The following is a 23,585-nucleotide window of genomic DNA, read 5'->3' on the forward strand; positions in this document are numbered from 1 at the left end:
TACCTACTCAACATTTAGATAATCTTTATGATAGTTCCAGACCTACAAATCATAGAAGATTGATCGGGAATAGTACTTCAGAAACGACTACTAATACAAATTTGGAAATTAACTTAGGAAGCAGTATTTCAAATACTACTAGAAATGCATCTGAATCAATAGTTCCTTGTACTTCTAGTACATCAATGTACCGTGTAAAAGCACCTGAAAGGGCTACTACTAGTTATTCTCCAGCACAAGTGGATAATAACAAAAATACTATTCCAGTGTATCCTGATCTAAAACCTAATAATACAACAGTTTTTTTAAAAAACACAAAGCAGCAACCACAATTAAATATAAATATAACAAATAATACATATAATACCAATGTAACAATGCCCAGCAATGAGCAACCTCGGGTTGTAAGCATTATCTCTTTTGTAAGTATATTAAGTTAATATTTATCTTTTAAAATATATGAATACTTCTACCCAATGTAACCTTATTTTTGAAATGTGTTTATAATCTATGAGAGATTCAGTTAGATTTTTGTTGCGCTTTGCAACACTAATTAAGATTGTATTATTGATACGCTTTATTCGACAAGAATAATTTATAATGTAGTCAGTTGCGCCAGAATCTAAAAACCAGATTATTCCACCTTTTTCTTCTATGAGTTTGATGGTTACTGTTTGTTTTTCTGATAATAATACGACGCTTTTATAAGGTTGATTATCGTCATCAACTTCACTGTAGTTTGAAACTTCTTGGATTTTTATCCTATCTATTGAGTCTTTGTAATCTTCATTGAGATTTGAAATTCCCAGGTTTCTTGCAGTAGCAGCAATTTGGCGTATAGGTCAAAACATTTTGGAACACTACTGTTTATGGTAATACATTTTGTTCTAAACTTCGGATAGAATTATCGAATAGGACTACCGATTTTGGAGGTTTCAAGCATAGCAACATTGATAGTTGATACCTTGATTATCAAAAGGTTTTTTTAAAGTTGGAAAAATTAATTAAATTTGACTAACAACCTCAAATCTATTTAAAATTAACATATTAGGTACCTAAATATTACTTTTAGTATAAGACAGGTAAGCCAGGTTGGGTTTCGGTATTACCGTTTCGGTATTTCGGTAAATGATTGAAATTTGAGACTTCTTTTGATAGAAGAATAAAATATAGGTATGAAAATAAAAGGTCGGTGAGGTAAATGGGTAAAGGTCTTAAAAGAAATTTCGGTGACATCACCAACCTATAAAGAGGTCATAGAACAAGTTTTCCGGACAACAGAGAATAATCATTATTGAGCAAGTGTTTGAAAATATGCTATCGATTTTCGGCAAAGACCAGGTAGCATATTAATTAATGTAATAATATGCTATCATTAATGTATGTACATTAATTGAATAAAATGCTTGTATATTATAAATTTATAACGTAAATGTGCATACGAGTACAATTAACTTAAAAATCAATTATTTTTCAAGCGTCAAATAAAGTTACAAGATTTTTCATTCAAATATAATGGTAAAGTTTTAAAGTTTTTTTTTATATTTTTTCAGTGTGAAGCAAATGATTGTTACAATATAGGAACAATAGTATGCCAATTTTGTTATTTATCAATATACTGTAGCAAAGAATGTCGGGTAATTTTTTAAAATTAATTTGAAAAAAGAAATACACTGTATAATATCTGTTTGAATTTTTATTTTTAATAGCGGAGACATCGAGAATTTGGAAGCCATAAATGTAATAAAGCTAATAAACCCATTTAAACTCTATACAGTAAAAAGAACTTGTGCTCATACTCAAATCGGTAAGTAATCAAAATATGATATATTTTAGCTTAGGTTTATGTCACACTAACATTGAGATAAGTAAAAGTTTAAAAATCAGATGAAGACAAAAAAGTTTACCTAACCAACCCAAAAACAAATCAATTTTTTTTATAAGAATTGTAATTGCCATTAAAATATTTTAAATTATTTAATATTTATAATAACATTATTATGTATACATAAAATTGCTATCAATATACTGAATTTGTATAAAAAATATGAAAAAAACATTGACTTAATATTATAAGAATATTTTATTAGGTGTATGTACCTACTTGGCTACTTAGTTTTGAAACTAGAAAACCTACTTAATTTATAATGAATATGTGTGAACTATATGCTATATAAGACATATTTATATATGTATCTATTGGATAATTAATTATATTAATGGTATGACACTATGACAGTTATAATTACCTATCAAATTATTATAGAACGGCACGAAAATTACTGATGTAAATAGAGTACCTATTATTTTTTGGGAGGCTAACTACTTAAAATATAATAAAACCAAGTTTTAATGGATATTTAAAATTTTAAAATCTCGAAAATTTAAAAATTATTTTGAATTAGAAAGTTCATAAGTTATTGTATCCCTTCTACATCCAGTGGTGGTTCCATAGAGTATAAATAAATCTCAATTCAGTATACAATATACTTTCACAACTAGCCTACTATATTTCAGTTGATAGGTACATGAGAAATAATTTTATGAGTTACTTTATAGTCTATTTATACATTAAATAATTTTAATTTTAATTTATAATAAATGATTTATGTTTTAATTACTATAATCACTATTACTAATAAGTAATGACTTGTTTTACGTATTTACACATAGGAGAGCGGACGATCTACTCTCCCCCGCTGTAAGACCGGCACGGCGACACTTGTAGAGACTTTTAAGAATAAAACTTGCCATCAATATTGTAAAAATAAATTTAGAACTTTTTTTTTATTTAAAATAGTTAAACATAGCCAATGATTGTACACTACAATAAATCATTAGTTTTTTAATTTATTTATTTATCAGTTTATAAATAGGTATTTATACATTTTTATAATATATTAAAAAAAACATAAAATGTTTGGAATCATGTTCAAATTTAGGTACATTTTATAGAATATGTAAGAATATAAGAATATATAAAACTATAAAAGGTTAAAAGTTACGAACTGTAACTGACAATTAAATTGTATTTGTATACATTGTTTTGGTATTTTATTTAAACAAAATTATTTATTTTGATCTATATGCCTATATGAGATTCACATGAATGGTATCTTTTAATAAAGATTAAAAACAAAAATATTGGTTAATTTTAATATTTTTAGGAACAAATTTCAATTTATTTTATGTTCGCTGCTCAAAGATGTTACAATACATTTTATTCAAGTACCTATTCAATTCCAGACTGAAACCAAACTTGATAATATGAACTAATACGATTGAGTATTATACGAAAAAATATGTCTACAATTCAATAAATAGCAACTAATAGAGTTGTGTGACATGGGATGGAAGTTTAACACCTATGTATTAAAAACATATTTATTAATTGTTTACTAAGTTAGTTTAAAATAAATTTTAGATGTATAATTTTAGTAAAGTTAAGTACTAATAAGGTATTAGGTATAATCAATATATCATCTATACCAATAATTTTCAATATATCTTAAGATTCAATTCCTATATTTAATTGTTTTTTTATTTTTTTTTTTTTTATATATTATTTTTTATTTTTTTTATTTTTTAAATTTTTTTTTATTATTTATTTTTTTTTATGTTTATTTATTTTTTTTTTATTTTTTTATTTTTTTTATTTTTTTTTTTTTTTTTTAATTTTTTTATTTTTTTTTTATATTTTTTTATTTTTTTTTTTATATTTTTATTTTATTAATTTATAATTTAATTTATTTATTTTTATTTAATAATTTATTTTTTTTTTTTATATTTTATTTTAATTTTTATATTATTTATTTTTTTTTATTTTATTATTTTTTATTTTTTTTATTTATTTTTATCAAATTTAAAGGTAAGAATATTATCTAGACAATGACATATGATTTTATTGATATTATCATTTTAAAGTGAGTTACAGCTATGTAAAATATAACAACTTTAAAATGTTCATAACTCACTTTAAAATGATAATATCAATAAAATCATATGTCATTGTCTAGATAATATTCTTACCTTTAAATTTGATAATAGGTAAATTTACTCTAATATTAAAGCTAACGTCACAAAATGTATTCTACTGAACGAAAATTTGTTATGATGTACGATAGTAAGACAGAGACAACACATGCGGGTATAGCGTCCTCTAAATCTTATATTGTGAAACCATTTACATTGCAATTACTCGATTTAAACGGCATTTGTGTATATTCTATAAATTCACAAACTAACTTTAAAATAAAAAATAAAACATGTCTTGAGCCTTATGACTTAAAAAAATAAAATAATTTTTATATTTACATCTCAAACTATTATTGTTGTTCCTTTTATAACTAAAACATGACTTGTTTTATTATAAAATAAATAATTTTTATTAGCTAATACAATTTATATTTTAAGCATTTCTTTAGAAAAATTTATGCATTATTACATATACAATATTTATTTTGTAATAAACAATTTTGTACATTTATATTTGTCATACATCAAAATACATGGAATAGATTACAATATTTAATTGTAAATAATAATAATGTTTATATTTATTGTATGTACTTTATTGTTTTATAGCCTAATTTAAACATTTTGTAATTGTTTTTTTGTGTTTTTTATTTAATTAATAAAGAACCCCCCAAAAAAACTATAAATACTAATAACATACAGTTATTTCGACTTATAACACGAGTTTTAACTATCCTATTTCTTAGTATTTCAATTTCTAAATTTTTAAGTACCCTAGTAGGTAACCTACCTATTTTTTGTTTTTTTTTTTTTTACTTCGGTTTTCCAAAAGACAAGTAAATATAGTCAAATTATAAAATTTAATCAAGCTTTCTGATGTTATTTGCTAAATAATCAATCACTGGTGGAGGGGGGAGTGATGGCCTTCCCAGTAAATAAATACGCCACTGGTTGCAGTTAATACCACCTTTGACCTTACCGTTAGGTTCAAATTGGGTGAATAGGTTCGTGGTATAAATAGGTAATATCTATAGACAATCTTTTTTTTTCGTGTTTGAAATCGACGACGCTGTGGGAACTGCTTTCGCATTACTTCCACAATCTACATTGTTTGAAAATGTCATTAGGTACATAAATAGTATAATATTAATAATAATATAATTAATAATAGTATAATATTCATAAACGTTCCAAGTTCCTACAAAAATGTTTTTGCAATATAACAAAAGAATTAAAATCGTTACAATCATCAAATTATAAAAAAATAGTAATATTTTTATAGTTTTTAGATTTTTTAGTTCCAGAATAAAATACTCAAATACTGTTTAGGAACATTGTATTTAATTTATCAAACCTTATTTATATAAACTGAAAATGTTATACATTTTTTACTACAAAATGTTTGTAGTTTGTAAGTTTTTGTAATTATGACGAATACCGAAAAATTTGAAATTGGAATGCACATGAAGACAATTGAGCCTATGTATTTTTATTCATTTTTATACAGATACAAGAATAAGTTTTTTGACATCTTGTAATTTATTTTAAACACTTTTGACCCAGTGAATAATTGGTATAGATGGGTACCTATTTAAAGAAAGAAGTTTTCAAAAAAAAATTGAACATTTCTTATGTCTATGAATATTTCAAAAAAAGTCAAAATATTTAAAAAATAATGCTATGCATAGAAAATGTTAATATAAATATTTGGTAAAAATTGCAAGTTCTTATCTACGGTTTTTCGTTTTTAAATAACAAAAAGATGTCTAAGAAGAAATACTTTTTACGGTTTTACAATATCGTAAAAATTTAAAATTCAAACGATAAAAAAAGGATTAATTTTACTCCAGTAGAAATTTAATTAATTTTTATTGAAAAACTTAAAAAAAACCTTATATTAAATTTATAAATCTTGAGTATTAATATTTTAAATTTTATGAACAGCAAAATAATATTATGCTATTTTTAGTTTTTTGACATAATTCAGTAAAATTCTAACTTCACAACATCTATAATTTTTTTATGGCTTTAGATTTAACTTTTTTTTTTAACTCTAATAATAACGACTTACTTGTGAAGATCCTTGTATTCAATTTTCAAGGTTTTTGACCTAGTGCTATTGATCAATTGACATTTAAAAAAAAATGAAAAGTAAATTTGTTCATTAATAAATTATGCTATGTTTAGAATTTAATAATTTACACACATATTTTTAAGTTTCTGTGGTTAGCTATTCGTTTTTTAATTATAAACAAATAAAGAAATCAATTTTAAAAACTGGCTTAGCGTAAAAATACCGATTTTCCCTATTTCTTTGGATTATTAAAAAGTACTGCGAACTTTTGACCCCCAAAGTACCGACTAGATTCTGTTTGCTATCAAATACTCCCAAAGTGGAAAATCATTACAGTTTTTTTGCTCAAAAAGGTCATTTTAGATACAAAAATAAAAATAAAATACCTAATTTGGAAAAAACAACATTGTAAAATCAATACATTCATCGCTCCACTTATAGGATCTTAAAAATAATAAAATAGGTAATCATCAAAATTATCAAGCAATATTTAATAAAATATTAAGCTTATCTTAAATTCATTCAAATATACATTAGCATTGCAAGACATATTAAACCAGTCACTAATAAAGTAATAAATAACGATTTTTTACAAACTATAAATTTAATCTTGACATGTATCGCATTAGATTACATAATTTTAATAAATCAAATATTCAATACCTATATTATTATATTATATATATTGAATGTTTGTTATAAATTACGTATACACAATTTGTAGCAGTAGGCACAATAAGAGTATGAGCTATGTGAAAACAAAGATACATGAACAATTTGAATGAAGAAGCCATCCATTGTTGATACTTGTAAATATTCAATAAAAACTGAAAATTATATCGTTTTTACCAACAAAATTAATCTCCATAATCATTAAATTGAATTTGTTATTTTTATAAAAACCAAATATTATAATATACTGTAATGATATATACATTATTATATATCATTATTTAAATTTTCATAAAATATCAGTGCAGCTGCACAAACATAGACTAAGCAAATACATATTATTGTGAAATAAATTAATCAACTATAAGATAAAATTACAATTAATTAAATTACCCTTAGACTTAGAAATAATCACAATCATTGCAGCTGTACAAATATGGGCTATTTAGTAAATAAGATACTGATGATGAGCAACGCCGCAATCTCCAAATTCTATCACAAAGGCGGCATATCATGTCTATAAAAGGGCAAAGAACAACCAATTCCGCGCTCAGTCGCTTACACAACACTGTATCGATAAATGTATGATCTTTTTCTGTGTCAAATTCTTACAAGTTTAAATAAATTTAATTCACTTTAATATCTTTCGAGTTGTTGAATATAATATTCTTGCACACCTCTCTCCACCCCGGTCCAGCATTCATTACATCAAGTCGCATCAAATATCGTAACCTCACATCTCGAGTCATCCGAAAGGTAAGTGAAAATTCATATAATAGATATTTTAAATATATTAGTTTATTCAAAAGGAAAAACTCATTTACCCAACCCCGTAATTTATCTTACAAGGTGATGAGTTAAAGACAAACAATAAAAATAAATAACATTTAAAATACTATCTCTTAATAATAATTATATACCATATTTTTAACTCATTACAATACTAATATATATAATATATTAATACTACTAATATTATTTATATTATTATTATTGTTTTAATCATTATTCCTATCATTTTTATTATTACATACTGATACTTATTACTTATATAAGACTTAAGTTGCTAACAACTATTACTATAAAATAAAATACCTAAGGAAAAAACAATTATAGTGAAATAATATTGAAGCAACTAAATAAGGACACTTAGGTAGGTACTTGAAACCTTCAACAATCGTCATCAGTGGCGCAACCAAGAGGAGGGGGGCTGAGTGTCTGGACAACCCCCTTAAAACTGTAATTTTAGAAATAATAATGTGTTATAAATGTTATAAGTTATAATGTTTTTTGTCCATAATATACTGTATACGCAACTGGCGGACATCCCTTGAAAAAATCCCGGTTGCGTCGCAGATCAACATACCTAATACCATTTTCGTATTTATTATTGTGAATACGACTGTATTTATAAAAATAACACGAAACGAAATCATAACATTATAATATTTATAAATGGATAGTCTATGGGATATGAATTTCAAAATTAAAATGTTGTCGTCTTCGTCCCGAGTGTTTTCGAGTGCATTTGTTCTGCCATGAGTATACGAGATCGGAAAGCCCAAGTTGTCATTTAGTTATTTCTCTCGACTTGTTGATAGTAGTTGATACTACAATATATTATGTGAAGGGCGGCGAAAGCGTATTATCACTATTATCTATAGCGGTTTGTGGTTAGTGGCGCGTTGCGTTTAGTGCGAATGTATCACACGATCTTCAGCGCCGACCGGCGCGGAACGCTCCACTAAACCTAAGTATAGCCAATAGCCATTGGTTATAAATACTACTAATACTAGTATTTATAACCAATGGTATAGCTATGGAATTGAACTCGCCATCCCAAAAGCACTGACTGTTCCCGTTTGTACACGCAGTCTGCAGCCGTCACCGTCATTGCTATATTCCTAATTATTCTGAAACACTAGCCGTAGGTAGGTATCGAGGCACGAGATCACTAAGACGGAAAATTAAGTGGTCCATCTGATCACCGACGCCGTAAGTATAATAATACTTAGATATTTAACCTTTTTCGTGCGAATTACTGTTCTCGTTTTGCGCCGGAGTTGTCGATGTACTTATAAATACGTACCTAACTATCCGTGTAGGTATTCCATTAATATAATATAATAATTAATAGCGCTCACTACGAAACGGTATTGCGTATTTTCATTTGATGCACGACAAAGGTTTTCGTCGTTATTAGTATTGACATTATTATTACTATTATCAAGTAAATACTACTACTACTACTACTACTACTACTACTACTACTTATAATAATAATATAAAATGCAAGGTGACTGTCCTCCCCCCAGAATTACTGTTTTGAGAATTTCAGTGAGTGATGTAAATAACTTTATATTAAATATCTATTTTTCTTTGATCGCCATCAGTGATAATTGAAAATTTTAAATTTTCTCGTGAATGTGTGTTGTAGCTTATGTCTATGTTATAATATGTATCATCATCTGTAGTATGTGTCGATTCAATGTTCTTATCGATGTACTATGATTTTCCAGTACCTATACTTGTTTATAGGGACCTCAACCGTAAAATATAATGATAAACATTGTATTTATTGGTATTTGGTCTTTGTTAAATGTAAAGTAAAATAGTGTGTCTATGCTAATAATTTAAAACAAATTCTTAGTTTTACAAAGTAAACAATATAATATGTATACATTGGTTGAAAAAAAATTAAAATTTATTTTTAAATAAGTTGAAACCTATATTTTCTCTGTTACCTAATTGAAAGGTTGTCTTGATGCTGAAAATACTCCAAAGCTATATGTTAGTATGTATTATAATAATGTGTTATGTTAAAACTGTTTAATGTCTAATAAGAATTTCAGCTTACTTAAACCTCTAGTTTAATTAATCCAAGACATGTACAATTACTAAACTTAGTCAATTTAGTTTTGTATATAATTCAATTTTTTTTCATCAATGAAAATAAACACTTAGTTTTAAAAACAAATGAGAAGTCGATGTCTAAACCTGATTACTTATATTTTACCAAACATTTTTATTGATAATACATTAGATTTTTTTTAATTTCTTTAATCTTGTCTTGAAATAATTTTCCAAAAATCATTTTTTTCTGCTAAAAATATATTTAATATGTATCTTTTCCAAAATGTATTATAACTATGTAGATATCAAAATTTGTAGTGATAAATCTAAGATAATAACTAGTATTTCAAACAAAATTAACTATTGACATGACTGTTTATATAATATCCCTATTATAACAAATTATTAATTCATAATATTTATGTTAGAAACCATTTTAATTTAATAAATGAAAATACAAAATTATTATATTTTATCAAATTTAACTTTTTGTTTGCCATTTGTTGATTATTTATAATTTTTCTTTTTTTAGAAATAGTTAGCTAACTTAATTTTAAAACTTATCATTTATTGGTATTTACTATCAAGTTAAAAATTAATTATTTTCAATATATATATATATATATACGAGTATATTATTAATACTTTCGATTGGTATACAATATCCCTTAAAATATAGATGTAAAATAGTTGATAAAAAAACTAATACTGATATTGAATAACTTTCATAATATTAATATATTATCATGTATTATGAGTATTTAAAATTGTTTTAGGACTTTTTTCAAATTTTCCATGTTATATTTTACTTTTAAATAATGTAGGTAATAAAATAGGCTATTCAAATTAACTCTTAACTCTTAAGTATTTAAATGCTAAAAGATTATTTTAAAATTATTTGTTTTGAAACTTTAAAATTTATTACTGCTCAGAAGTATTGTGTAACAGTTAACTTTTAATCAAATATTTTAGTTTATAAAAAATAAAGGTCTAAATTGGTTTTTATTATTAATTTGATAGTGATTTAACCAATAAATAAAAGAAAATTCTATTATTATTGTCTTAAATTCTTGAAAATATTGATTTATTTTATGATGAAAAATATATTAAATATATATACCATTATAATTATTCAATCATCAATTATAATTTAGAATTGTATTATAAATACATTTTATATTTAGTATACTTTATAAATAATAATATTCATATCATATTTAATTTTACTATTAAATATTTATATACAGTGTGTAAACTGTAAACGCTGATTGAGAACCCTCGATATCTATCTCTGTGTAGAGCCCAACAATTTTAATTGTTTTTTAGTTGATTGTTATGATATAAAAATACACATTTTTATGGACAATGAATTTTCTTTTAACTTAATTATACAAGCTAACTTTAACTTAATTGTATTGTGCATACCCATGTTTAATTAAGTTAAAAAACTTCATAGGTGTATGTTGACATTTACCGATCATTTTAGTGAATGTTATCAATTTTTACAAATATCTTAGAATGTAGACTTTTACCAGTGTTTGTTGATAAACGCAATAGTTATTTACTGAATATTGACATGCCTGACAAGTGACAACATTTGTAATCAAATAAATAGGTAATAAATTCATAAATAAATATACTCTTAGTTTAACAAATTAATTTTTTAACTTATAGATTAAGTAGTATTAATTTTTTAAGTTATATTTATTACAACACGGTTAACATTGGCATTTACTGTTACAGAGTATTCCCCCATTCTTATACAGTTACATTTGTTTGTATTATATTTTTTTATAATATATTTTTGAATTGGTTCCGCAATTCGTTGATCATATGTTTTTATATGAACTTCGAGTAGTTCTTCGTTCTTTACATAATGAATAGTTTTAGTTTCAACGGGACGATTAGTTTATCCATAATATCATTCGGATTATTTCATGCCAATCATGCCATAACATTATACTAACGTTAAAAGGTCTCCAACGCATATTGTGACTGGACAATAACGTCTTAATTCTATAAAATAATAAGAAAATACCTTCTAGTATAGTGATTTACATCGTGCTTCATGCGTGGTCACTGGTCAACATTTGCCAACATTAATTATCGAAATTTGAACAATCACCGGTGTAAGAACGCGTTAAGACCATATGTCAACATTCACTACGATTTTTGGTAAATGTCGACATACACCGGTGACTGTCAACATTCGCCTACTGCGGTCATACACCTTAACATTTACACACTGTATATATACTTAGATAGTAATATTTACAACCATTTAAGCTCCTAATGAACAATATTATTTATTGTTTATAATGTTTATAATCATTAATCAGCAACTTACAGATATAACTAATGTAAAACTAAATGTTCCCAATAGTATAATTAATTAAGTACCTTATACATTCCTAAAATCGGTCTAAATGTCAAAATATTTATTAATAGTTGGGTTGTAGAGATGTAATTTACAACATAATTTTTTTTAAAGAATAAACTATTGAACATTTTAAAAATATTATTATTATATTATGATTATTTTGTAATTGGGTGTACCAGATTTACGGCTCAATAATTTTATGGAAATGTTGATTATATGATGACGTGTACTTTATAACAGAAATTTTTTATAAAAGAAAAAATTCTTTTAATTTTGATGCTTTTGTTGACAGGAAAATGAATCTTATTGAATCTGGATAATTTGGGGGTAAAAATTTCCCAACATTCTTTTCAGTAATTTGGAAAACAAAAAAATTAATCAATAAAAAATTGAATTTTCATACTAAACCTATTTTCAACAAAATGTCTTAATATTATTGTGTCTACAATACCGATGGGCGAACTATTGATCAGCATGAACCCTGCTCGTCCACGCCGATGTCATCTTGCGGCATAATGTAATATATAGGTACCTATGATTTACGTTTATAAAGAACATTTAAATATTGTTAATATTAATATACAGTAGAACTCCGATTGTCCGGACTAATTAATGTCAAGGGTGGTCCGGATAAGTAAATATCCAGATGATTGACATATGGCATATCAACAATTTTATAATTGTATGTGTATTTATTATTAATATGTATATGATATAATTTGAAATTTGTAACAGTAAACAAATTATTTTGTTATAGTATTTAATTGAAAAAAAATAAGCTATAAATACAATAACATATTTAAAAGGAAAATTTTAAGCCGTTAATATTTTTTCTCGTCCGGTTTATAGGCGTTAGGATAATCGGAGTTTCTACTGTATATTACTTATGATTGAATGAATTGTACCTATAGTTTTATATTTTAAAATTATTGTGTATTTATGCACTAAAAAAAAAATAGTAGGATAAACTTTATTTTATAAAGTTTTGTCCAATAAACCAAGTAAATATTGATGTATTTATTAAAGTAATAAAGTTATTTAAGTCTTGACTGTTTTGAGGCAACACTTAAAAATACTCATCGTAACAAATTAATATTGATGCGCTTAAAAACATTCCCAACATTTTGACATAAATAGAACAAAGCATAAGAAAAAATAGATCTTTTAAAATTTGATAAATTTAATTTATCATTAAATGAACTATGTTTAAGAGGATGTGACACACTGTTTGTTTTCTCTCTCTAGCCAACGCGCAACATAGACAAAACGCATTTACGCAATCTGAGTAGAACTCGCTCAATTTTGGTTCTAGAGTAAACATACCTATTATAAAATTAAATTGTGATAATTTAAAGGTTATTTAAAAATGTTGTAATTTATAGCTATTTCTAAACGATATAATTAACGTTGTATTGAGAATAATGAAAAAAACTCATCGTCTTGTACTCAGAAATATTATCAAAATTTAATTTTATAATAGGTATATTTACTTTAGAACCAAAACTGATCGAGTTCTACTCAGACTGCGTAAATGCGTTTTGTCTATGTTACGTGTGGGCTAGAGAAAGAAAACAAACAGTGTGTGACATCCTCTTAAATCAAAATATTTTCGTAAAATTATTATATTTTTTGCATTTCAATATTATAATAAGGTTTTGTATCATTCATAATATTTTGTCGGAAATAAAATGTATATAATTTTTTCTGAATTAGAATTATAAAAATTAAAATAAATAATACTTTAAAAATGTATTTATAGTTATTTAATGTATAAAATTATTTTTTTTTTAAATTTTATTAGTAAATATACAATCTATACTCAAATGCATAATAAGAATATGTGCTACATTATATTAAAAAAACATGAATAGGGCGAGGGAAGAAACCATCCAGTTATCGCACTTCTTTTGCTTAAATATACGTGAAACTAAATACTTTTTTAAAATTATTGTTGTCTATTTTTTTTTCATTTATCATTAAGATGGTCTCTGCGCCAGCTTCTTTTTAAACGCCATGGGGGTTTCCAGGAATTGTGTGAGTGGCTAGATCGGATATCAGAGAATTTGAGTGAATTGACAGATTGTTGAAAAACGTTTATAGTATGATTTAGCTTCTTCGTGAATGGTTTTCATTTTTAAGTCGGAGTGGAGAGTAAAATTAAAAATATAATAAGGTGGGGCATTGGTGATGGAGAGTAGGATTTTATTTTGAACGATTTGTATTTTATTGAAATTAGATTTTTTGGTATTACCCCACAGCTGAAGACCATATGTCCATATACGCTTAATTAAGGATTTGTAAATAAGTAATTTTATATTTAATTTAGTATGGTTATTATTTAATAATGTTTTGAGTAACCAGATACGTGCATTTAAGGTGAGTGTTTTTCCCTTACGTTTAGCGCCCAGGTGAGGCGCCGATCAATGGTAAACCCTAGGTATTTGACAGATTGAGATGATGGTATAGGTATGTCAGCTAAGGAAACTTCAGGACAAGGGGCAAGACGAAGAGTAAAGGTAGTTTGTAGTGATTTAGATTGATTTACTTTAACTCTCCAATTATCGTACCAGTTAGACATTAAGTTAAGGTGATGTTGAAGGTTTAGGGAAGCAGAAATTGAATCTTCATGCATTGATATAATTGCCTTGTCGTCTGCAAACTCGGCTACAGTTGTGTTTATAGTGGTAGGTTGATCAGCGGCATATATATTATATAAAATTGGTGAGAGTATGCCCTGTATGACTCCTGCATTAATGTTTGCAATGTTTGAAACGGAAGAACCGAACCTGACTTGGAAGTGACGGTCGGTTAAATATGATTTAATCAGCAAGTAGTTTGTTGGTGGAAGAAAAAGTTTTAATTTATAGAGTAGGCCTTCATGTCAGACGCGATCGAACGCTTGAGACACATTGAGAAATACGCAAGGAACAGTATTTTTTTTTCAAGTGAAAAGGATATGGCGTCAACTAACCTATGCAGCTGGTGTGTTGTAGAGTGAGTGGCACGAAAACCAAATTGAGTATTAGGAAGCACATTACTAGAGTAGATGTAAGGAAGGATTCTTTTTAGTATTAGTCTTTCAAAAATTTTTGCGAAGAAGGGCAAGAGGCTTATAGGTCGATAGGAAGAAGGTAGATCAGGAGGCTTTTTAGGTTTATGGAATAGAATGATGATTGAAAATTTCCAAAGTAGAGGGGAATATGTCAATCTTAAGGCAGCATTAAATAAGACTGTTAGCAAAATAATTGCTCTTTTTGTGAGGCACCTAGCTACTTTCGCAAATCATAGCCCGGAGATTTTTTAAGGCTGTATTTCTGTACAACATATTTAACATAATTTGGAGTAAACGATTTTGTGGGTAGATAGAGAGAGGGGGTATCTAGGTACTGTAACTAATTTGGTATTTTGAGGAGTTTGTATTTCAGTGTGAGGGCTAAGAGTTTCAGCTAAGTGTCTTTTTAGTAGTTCAGCTTTATCAGCATCTGAGGAGGCAAAACTGCCATCTGATTTAATTAAAGGGGTGTTTGGTACTGCGTGTTTTATGGACTTTTTAGTGGCATTCCAAAGGCTTTTATTTGGTGACAAATTAGTAAGGTAATTGATTTGAAGTTGGTTTTTATGTTTAGCTAGAATTTTTTTTAAACAGTTAGCCAGATTATTAAAGTTGTGTTTGTGTGATGTAAGGCGAGAGCGTTGAAACAGGACCCTAGCTTTGCATTTGTTAGCTATCAGGATGCGAATATGTTCGGGAATTGAAAAGGAATTATTTGAAAACTGCGCTTGAGATGGGGTAGCCTCCCAAGCTGCAGATTGAATTATGTTTGTTAACTTATTTATTGCATCGTCGATTTCTTGAGTTGATTTGAAACTAACCTTACGGCTAAGTGATCCGAAGTGGGTTCAAGGAGATTTCCAGCCATGAGGAATATGTTGGATGGTGTATTTGAGACAAAAATATCTAGTATATCAGGCTTTTTACGTAGGGAGGTAGGCCAGTATGTTGGTCCTGGTAAAGCTAGAATATTGTAGCCTTTCAGATTTGTAAAATGTAAAGTTCTAAACCTCTGGGGTTGTTTGTACGACAGCCCCAGTTAATATGCTTAGCATTATAATAACCTCCTATGATAAAATTATGACTAAGAGTACGAAAATAGTCTACGTAGTTTTGTATGTTCATGTTATGTCTTGGGGGGGAATAGATTACTGCTATTGTAGTTGGTATGTTATTGAGATGTAGTAGTATGGCACATGATTGTAAATAGGGTTGACAGAAGTCCGGAAGTGATTGATACAAAAGGGAGGACTTAATATAAATCGCAGCACCTCCATGGACTGTATTGTCCGGATGGTTTGATTTTAGAAGATTGTATCCAGTAATGGGAATGTAGGAATGTTTAGTGAAATTAGTTTCTGAAACTAACGCAATGTCTATGCGCTTTTCCTGAAGGACTAGTTGTTATTCATTTGCGTGATTTTTAAGACCGCTAGCATTAAATTGGAGAATTAAAATAGAGTTATTTGTGGAAGAGGGCATTATTTTTTATCTAAAAGATTTGAGACTATTTTAGTGAGAAGAGCTTTTAATGGATTTATTAATTGTTTGAACTCATTCGTGAAACTCGCCAATAGTATATTTATATCTGAAGGAGGAGGAACCGTATTGTTGGAATTGGAGTTAGAAGTAGCTTGGACATAGGTATAATTCGCAGCGGGTGGCTGTGTTGAGGAGGCTTTCACTTGTTGTGTTTCTAGTATATGCATATTTTTAGGATTAATATTATCCGATACCTGATTATTTGACTTTGCTTTTTTGCGTCGTTGGAGGTCCCTGTAGATCGAACAGCCTTTGTAGTTTGAAGGATGGTCTCCGGAACAAAGTGCGCACTTAGGAGGGGCGTCTCTGGAGTTTGGACAGTCGAACGTCGTGTGTCCGCAGCGGACACAGCGTGCTGGATAACCGCAATAGGATTTAGTGTGCCCGTAATCTTGGCAATTTGAACATTGGTTTATAGTTTTGGGCTTGTGTGGCTCTTCCACTTATATTAACGTATGAAGTAATGACGTTAGGTTGTAGATGTCGTAAGACTGTTCAGTCGGTTCGAGGTCCACGAAAAATAAAGGTAATGGATAATATTTACCTTATGGAGAACACTTGAGACTTGCCTAACTTTAGATAGGCGCAATTCAAGCTCAAATTTAATTAACTCAGTTGGTGTAGTTGGATGGAGGTTTCAAATCACAACTCGTGTTGGTTTGTCTTCCTTAAGTTGAAAAGTATGAAATTCTGCTTTCTGGTCTCTCAGGAAGTGAACTAAGAATCTATATGATTCTGGGTTTGTTGTCATTATTTTCAAACGATATGTCGATGATTTGCAATAGAAGTTGTCTACTCCAATTAATTCAATAAGCTGAGTACACAGGTCAGGAAAGTTGTATAAGCCTCTTACAAAAATTGGGGGTGGTCGCAGAACTTTTGGCGCCACATATAGAACTTATAGGATTTTGAATAGGAACTGTATTGTTATCATTTGACGGGGGTGCGGACGGAGGATCATCTTGGGATAACACTTCATACCGATTTGTGGAAAAAAATGGTTTTTTGTTTTTATTTGTCGGTGTTCGTGGTAAACTCTGATCGGAAGAATTTGAATGAATTCTTTTAGTTTTAGTTGACGTAGATGAGATCCATCCGCCCGACGAAGAGTTATCATTATTTGAAGTGTCCATTTTATCAATGGCGTGAATACTGTTTGCAGAAGTTGATTTATTTTTATTAAGTTTGATTGTCCGTCGATTACTGGAATCGTCGTTACTTATCTTTGTGGTAATTAAATTAGAATTATTAATTTTATTTTTGTTCTTAATTGTGGGTGAAGATCATTGTGGCATTGCAGGTAAGGGTTAAAGTCTCGACAGACAGCCGCGCGCGCGATAAGACGACAACTGAGAGAACGGAGCGATAACGAATAGCACTGGCGACGATGTTGAAATGTTTAATATTAAAATTAATATAATAATATGTTACGTTTAGTTCAGAAAATCTTCACATATTGATTTAAGAACAAGTTTTGCATGAATAACATGTAGCAGATATTTTAACATTCATTTTACATTAATTGAACCTTTTGGGCGCAAAAAATGTAAATAGAAAAATAATGTAATAGTGAATAAAATGACGGAGTGTATCAAAACTAATGTGCATGCTACGGACGCCACACACGAACACGAACTGATAAAATTATTTAAAAACAAAAACACAAGCGTACCTAAGTTGATTACGAAGAGACGGTTATGATTTTTGTTTTCGTTTTAAACTTATAAATAATAAATATTAAATTATAATTTATAGACAACTAACTTAATGTATCAATATATAAATGTGATTGAGGGGTAGTCGTATATTAATCTCAATATACGATGACCATGAGTTTTTTTTTTATATACTCAGCTCAAATATATTGTATTACTTCATTTTACCTATATCGTAGTTCTCAGTTTCTTATTGGTTTACACTATTTTAATATTAAAAATCAATCAGTTGAAATTGGATAGTTATTTTATGTCAACAAAGGTGTGGTGTGAAGGAGTCGTTGTCATATCAAGCTACATTTTTGTAAACCAGTAATAAACTTATCAGCAGTATATAATGCCAAAAACGTCTACTGTCGTCATCAGCGCTACGAGAGAGGGGGTTGGTTAATATGTATGGGTCTGTGGTACTCAGCGTTTCGGAAGGAGATTTAATATTTATCGACATTTTGCCGCCAGGCTTCGTTCAGCGCTCTCAATATACGCAGTTGTTCTAATACTATTTTACTTGTCCGTCAACGACGTCTTTACGCCCCCAAATACAAACCAGCTTATTGCGTCGCATACAAGGTAAAGTATTCTTTTTTTATTTTATTTGTTTAAAAATAATTTAAAACCGTTTTCGATTGTGTTCTCTGATTGTCTTGTCTGCTTTCTGGGTGACATAGATCAATATTTAGTAGTTTTTGTCGTCGTCGTTGTTTTTAGCTAATGTTAACAAATATTTAAATTTCACCGTGCTTGTATAAAATACTTTTAATGGTATTAAATTATATTATAATAACATTACCTATTTATATTATTTTATATATATTTCTATATATTATTAGTAGTATATTACTAAAATAGAATATTATTTATTTAGGAGCACATAGAGATTTGAATTAAAAAGAATTAAGTATGTTATATAATTACAGTAGAACATCGTTAGTCCGGACCCTCGATAATCCGGATTGCATAAAAAATCCATTTGTTCGTAAATGTTATGAACTTATGTAGTTCATTTGGAATTCCTGGAACCCAATTAATCTATAAAATATTGTTATCGACTAAAAAAATCGTTATTTTTATTACCTACCTATTAATAGGTAAATTTATCTATAGTTCAATATTTTTAATCATGTTGTTGCTTTATTTAAACAAATATTATTATCTATTTATAAACTAATAAGTATTATTTAGTTAAAACTTAAAATATAAGCATAAACATATTTTAAGTCACCTATACATAATAAGTAAAAATAAAAGATATAATTATGTAGGTATCTACCTATATCTACCTATATATCTATTAATATTGATAAATTAAATATACTGAATGATTTTAATTTAATTTATTTTATAATACTACTTTAAAATTGACAAGATCAACTTTATACTAATATTATCATCAAAATTATATTTATATTTTTACAATTTTAAAATATTATTTATCGTATTATAAATATAATGTATGATGATATACAGATTGATTTAAACAGTAGTCAGTCAATATTTTATAGTAGCAGTTCTTAACCCATGGGCCGCTGGCAGCATGAAACTGAGTCATGGACAATATAATATTAATATTACTAGTGTATATATTTAAAATAATTTTATTGCATATATTATATACATATGTGTATAGATGTGCTATTAGTCATTAGTGGATCTCAAAGATTTTTTTTACAAAATTGGCGGTCCACACAACTAAAAAGGTTGGGGACTGCTGTGTTATAGAATTTTTGTAATATAAGTTAATCCTGATATATATAATATATATTTATGTATCTTTTTCATATAGCATTATACCCCACTTAGTTAGGTCACTTATTAAATGCAGACTAATTGGTATTTATGTTTTTGTTTATAGATGTCGTTTGATGATAATTTGAGATCCTTTAATGAAAATTGGAGTATAGATTTTTTAACACCGCGTGATATGGTTGCAGCTAATTTTCATTACACAGGCATTGGAGATAAAGTTAAATGTAGTAAATGTAACATAGAATTAGGTGATTGGAAGCAGGGTGATGATCCAGTACAATTTCATATTCGTTTCTCTCCAATTTGTTCATTTGTTTATGAAATTGTAAGTAAATATACCTAATAAATTTAATATTTTTTTTAATCTTTTCTTTCTGTTTACAGTTGTATACAGTTGATGGTCGTTTGACCACATTTAATAATTGGCCAGTCCCTTTTTTAAAACCTATTAAAATGGCTGAAGCAGGTTTTTATTTCTTAGGTTTTGAAGATCGTGTAAAATGTTTTAAATGCAAAAGACATTTTGATTCATGGAAATATGGTGATATTCCCATACTTGAACATTATCGTAACTCATTTTTATGTCCATATGTTAAAGGATACGAAGGTAAATATCAAATAAATTTAATATTTTTATAATTTTAGGAATTAAATGAATAGATTTTGAGGTAAACATTTTGTGAGTTTAATAATATAACTATAACTGAAAAATCATCATATAAAGAAAAATAATGTATTAATTAAATTATTATTTGAAATTAAATCCAATAAATTTCAATATTATTATAAATTTAGTATTAGGATCAATACCAACTATTAATATTTTAATATTGTTATTATTAATTAATTTTTTTTTGAAAAATATTTCTACACAAATACCTATTTTTGAAAAACATATTAACATATTTATGTACGAGTAATATTATAAAATTGTTATTACAAATTTTTTAATTTGATGTATTTAAATTTTAATAAAAATTATAAAGTAAAATGTTAAGGGCATTCTATTTTTTTTTTTTTTTTTATGATGTTAATAGACTTGGGTCTATTATACTTCACTTTTGCAGATTGCTTGAAATAATTATTTAATTTCTTTATATTTTTAGACATGTTTGATGTGTGTGGTTTTTACCGTACTTCAATTGCTGATCTCCAAATTAATTTATGGGCGAAACAAATTGAGGATTTGTTAAATGCTGAAGGTATTATGTTAAAACTAAAACCTATTAAACGAAGCATAATGGCCACCTTCAATGCACGCTTGAAATCATTTAATAAATGCCAGAGAACATTGAATCAAGATGTTAATACTCTATCTGAAGCTGGATTTTTTTATTCAGGTAAAATGATAATAATATTTATATTAATTGACCTTTGATTTAAATGTTTAATACATTTTTAGGTAGTGGTCGAAATGATTATACGACTTGTTTTTTCTGTGATGAAATTTTATGTCAATGGGATGATGACGATGAACCGTGGACAGAACATGCCAAATGGTCCAAAAACTGTAGTTATGTGTTATTAAATAAAGGCAAACATTTTGTGGACCAAGTATGTAATGTGGAAAATGACATATCCAATCAACTGGTAATTGAATATATCTATTACTTTAGAAACAATATTAAAAATTTAACTTATACTTTATTTGTAGGAGTTATACACATTGATAAATGAACAGAAATATACTTACCTTAACGGATCTAAAATGAAAATACAGGCGAAAAAAATGTATGTTTCACTGAATCAGTATAAGTAGTTATACGTTATTTTTTAGCAAAAATGGCTTTTTTAACATTTTTTTTTTTATAGAAATATTAATGAATCACAAATTACCAAAATGTTATCGGATAAAAAAAAGGAGCATCTTTCTCAAATACTAGATCCTAATTCTGTGCCAGATTGTATGCTTTGCAAGATTTGTTATAAGGAAGAAATTAAAGTTGTTTTTGTCCCTTGTGGTCATGCCGTTGCCTGCTTACAATGCGCTTTTACACTCGAAATGTGCGCTATATGTAGATATCCATTCTCAAAGTTAATAAGAGTATATATATGTATGGATAAAAAAATCGATGAAGATCTCAAACTGGTACCTTGCAGCTCTAAAATGTCTTCTAACAACACATTGCGCTCAATGCTTTGCAAAGTTTGTCATAAAGAAGAAATGGCCGCTATATTTATACCCTGTAGACATGTCTACACCTGTATTAAATGTGCGGAAGAAATAGATAACTGTCCTATATGTGCAGAAAATATTTTTGCTTTGATTCAATTATACTTATAAGCTTTAAATAACTAACAATGTGCACATGTGCTTATACAATTAAATTAATATATTACAATTACTTATATTAAAATTGAACATATTAAGGTAGTTCTAGTCTGTCAAAAAAAAGTGACAGACATATTTTCTAGAATATAATCAAGGTGTTTTTATTAATATAAATTTATTATTTGGATATGATAGAACGCCATTTCCTAATTTTAAACTTTTTTTATGAAATTATTTTACACACAGTACAAATCCTATCTCAATAAGCATAATTAATTACTTTTCTTGGAGTATATTTGACTAGAATCAAGTTTATATATAAGTGTTTATATTTATTTTAATATGTGAATCAATTATTTATTTATAACTTTTTATGTAAATTTAAAATTTTTTATTTAACGTGTATAATTAAAATATTGTTAATGTAAAAAAAAAATGTTTACAGGTTTTTTTTATAACTATAAAATATCAAAAATACATATTCACATTTTTTTCTTACATGTGTTTGAATTTTGAATTTTTATTCCTAAGATATGAAAGCCTAAAGAAAATTTAGTATTAAGTCTTATATGACATTGTATTAATTATAAAAATAATATATATATATATATATATATATTAAGTGTAAAACCATGTTGATTTTTCTAAAAGAGTTTTCATTTTAAATGTTGAAAAACTCACCCACAAATATTCAATAACTTATTTTGAAATTTTAATCAATTAAAATAATTGATTTCATTGAAATTATGAAAAATATGTATTTTTATCTACGTATAATATATGTATAATTATTATGCATGTATAATATTATAACGTGTTGTATACATTTCTTTAAAAACAAAACAGTTAATAATGTAGTCGATAATAATTTTTTTGTATACATTTTTATTATCATTTATGTCAGTTTGTATTTATTTATTTCGCTGTATATTGACTAAATTTGTTTCAATACAAATATTAATATGTATGTATATAAATGATTATTGAAGTTATTTACCATATTGTCGTTAACTATATTATATTCATGCCTATTTAATATTTATAGAATAAAGATATAACAATAAATAAAGCGTCGGTAACAATAAAGACATGTAGTTGATTCGAACGGACGTATTTTATCTGCGATTACATTATATATAATCTGCAAATATTCCGCGGCGTTTAACATCAAAGATTTAATACTTCTTATTAGTTTTTCATGAAGCACAAAACTTGTAAATTGTGTCATACAATTGTATATATTATGCCTTTCTTTTAATTTAAAAGTAAAAAGAAATATGGAACCCAGATAGCAAAGAATTACT

At 26.9% G+C, this 23,585-nt stretch overlaps 2 protein-coding genes across 2 annotated transcripts in view; both read left to right on the forward strand.

Annotated features, from left to right (window-relative positions):
* The window catches only part of LOC132925168 (uncharacterized), a 29,000-nt gene extending 27,234 nt beyond the window's left edge, over positions 1-1,766 (forward strand). The window contains exons 4-6 of the mRNA XM_060989587.1: positions 41-404; positions 1,554-1,637; positions 1,710-1,766. Of these exons, the coding sequence (XP_060845570.1) occupies positions 41-404; positions 1,554-1,637; positions 1,710-1,766 (505 nt within the window). The remainder of the gene's footprint in view (positions 1-40; positions 405-1,553; positions 1,638-1,709) is intronic.
* Positions 1,767-8,412: 6,646 nt separating this feature from the next.
* Positions 8,413-22,532, forward strand: LOC132926512 (putative inhibitor of apoptosis). The gene is made up of 7 exons (XM_060990876.1): positions 8,413-8,716; positions 20,116-20,334; positions 20,394-20,616; positions 21,116-21,349; positions 21,412-21,599; positions 21,664-21,740; positions 21,822-22,532. Exons 2-7 carry the CDS (start codon positions 20,116-20,118, stop codon positions 22,291-22,293), a joined length of 1,413 nt encoding a protein of 470 aa, XP_060846859.1. The 5' UTR covers positions 8,413-8,716; the 3' UTR covers positions 22,294-22,532.
* Positions 22,533-23,585: the final 1,053 nt, after the last annotated feature.

The sequence above is a fragment of the Rhopalosiphum padi genome, chromosome 3, assembly GCF_020882245.1.
Source record: "Rhopalosiphum padi isolate XX-2018 chromosome 3, ASM2088224v1, whole genome shotgun sequence".
Taxonomy (NCBI): Eukaryota; Metazoa; Arthropoda; class Insecta; order Hemiptera; family Aphididae; genus Rhopalosiphum; species Rhopalosiphum padi.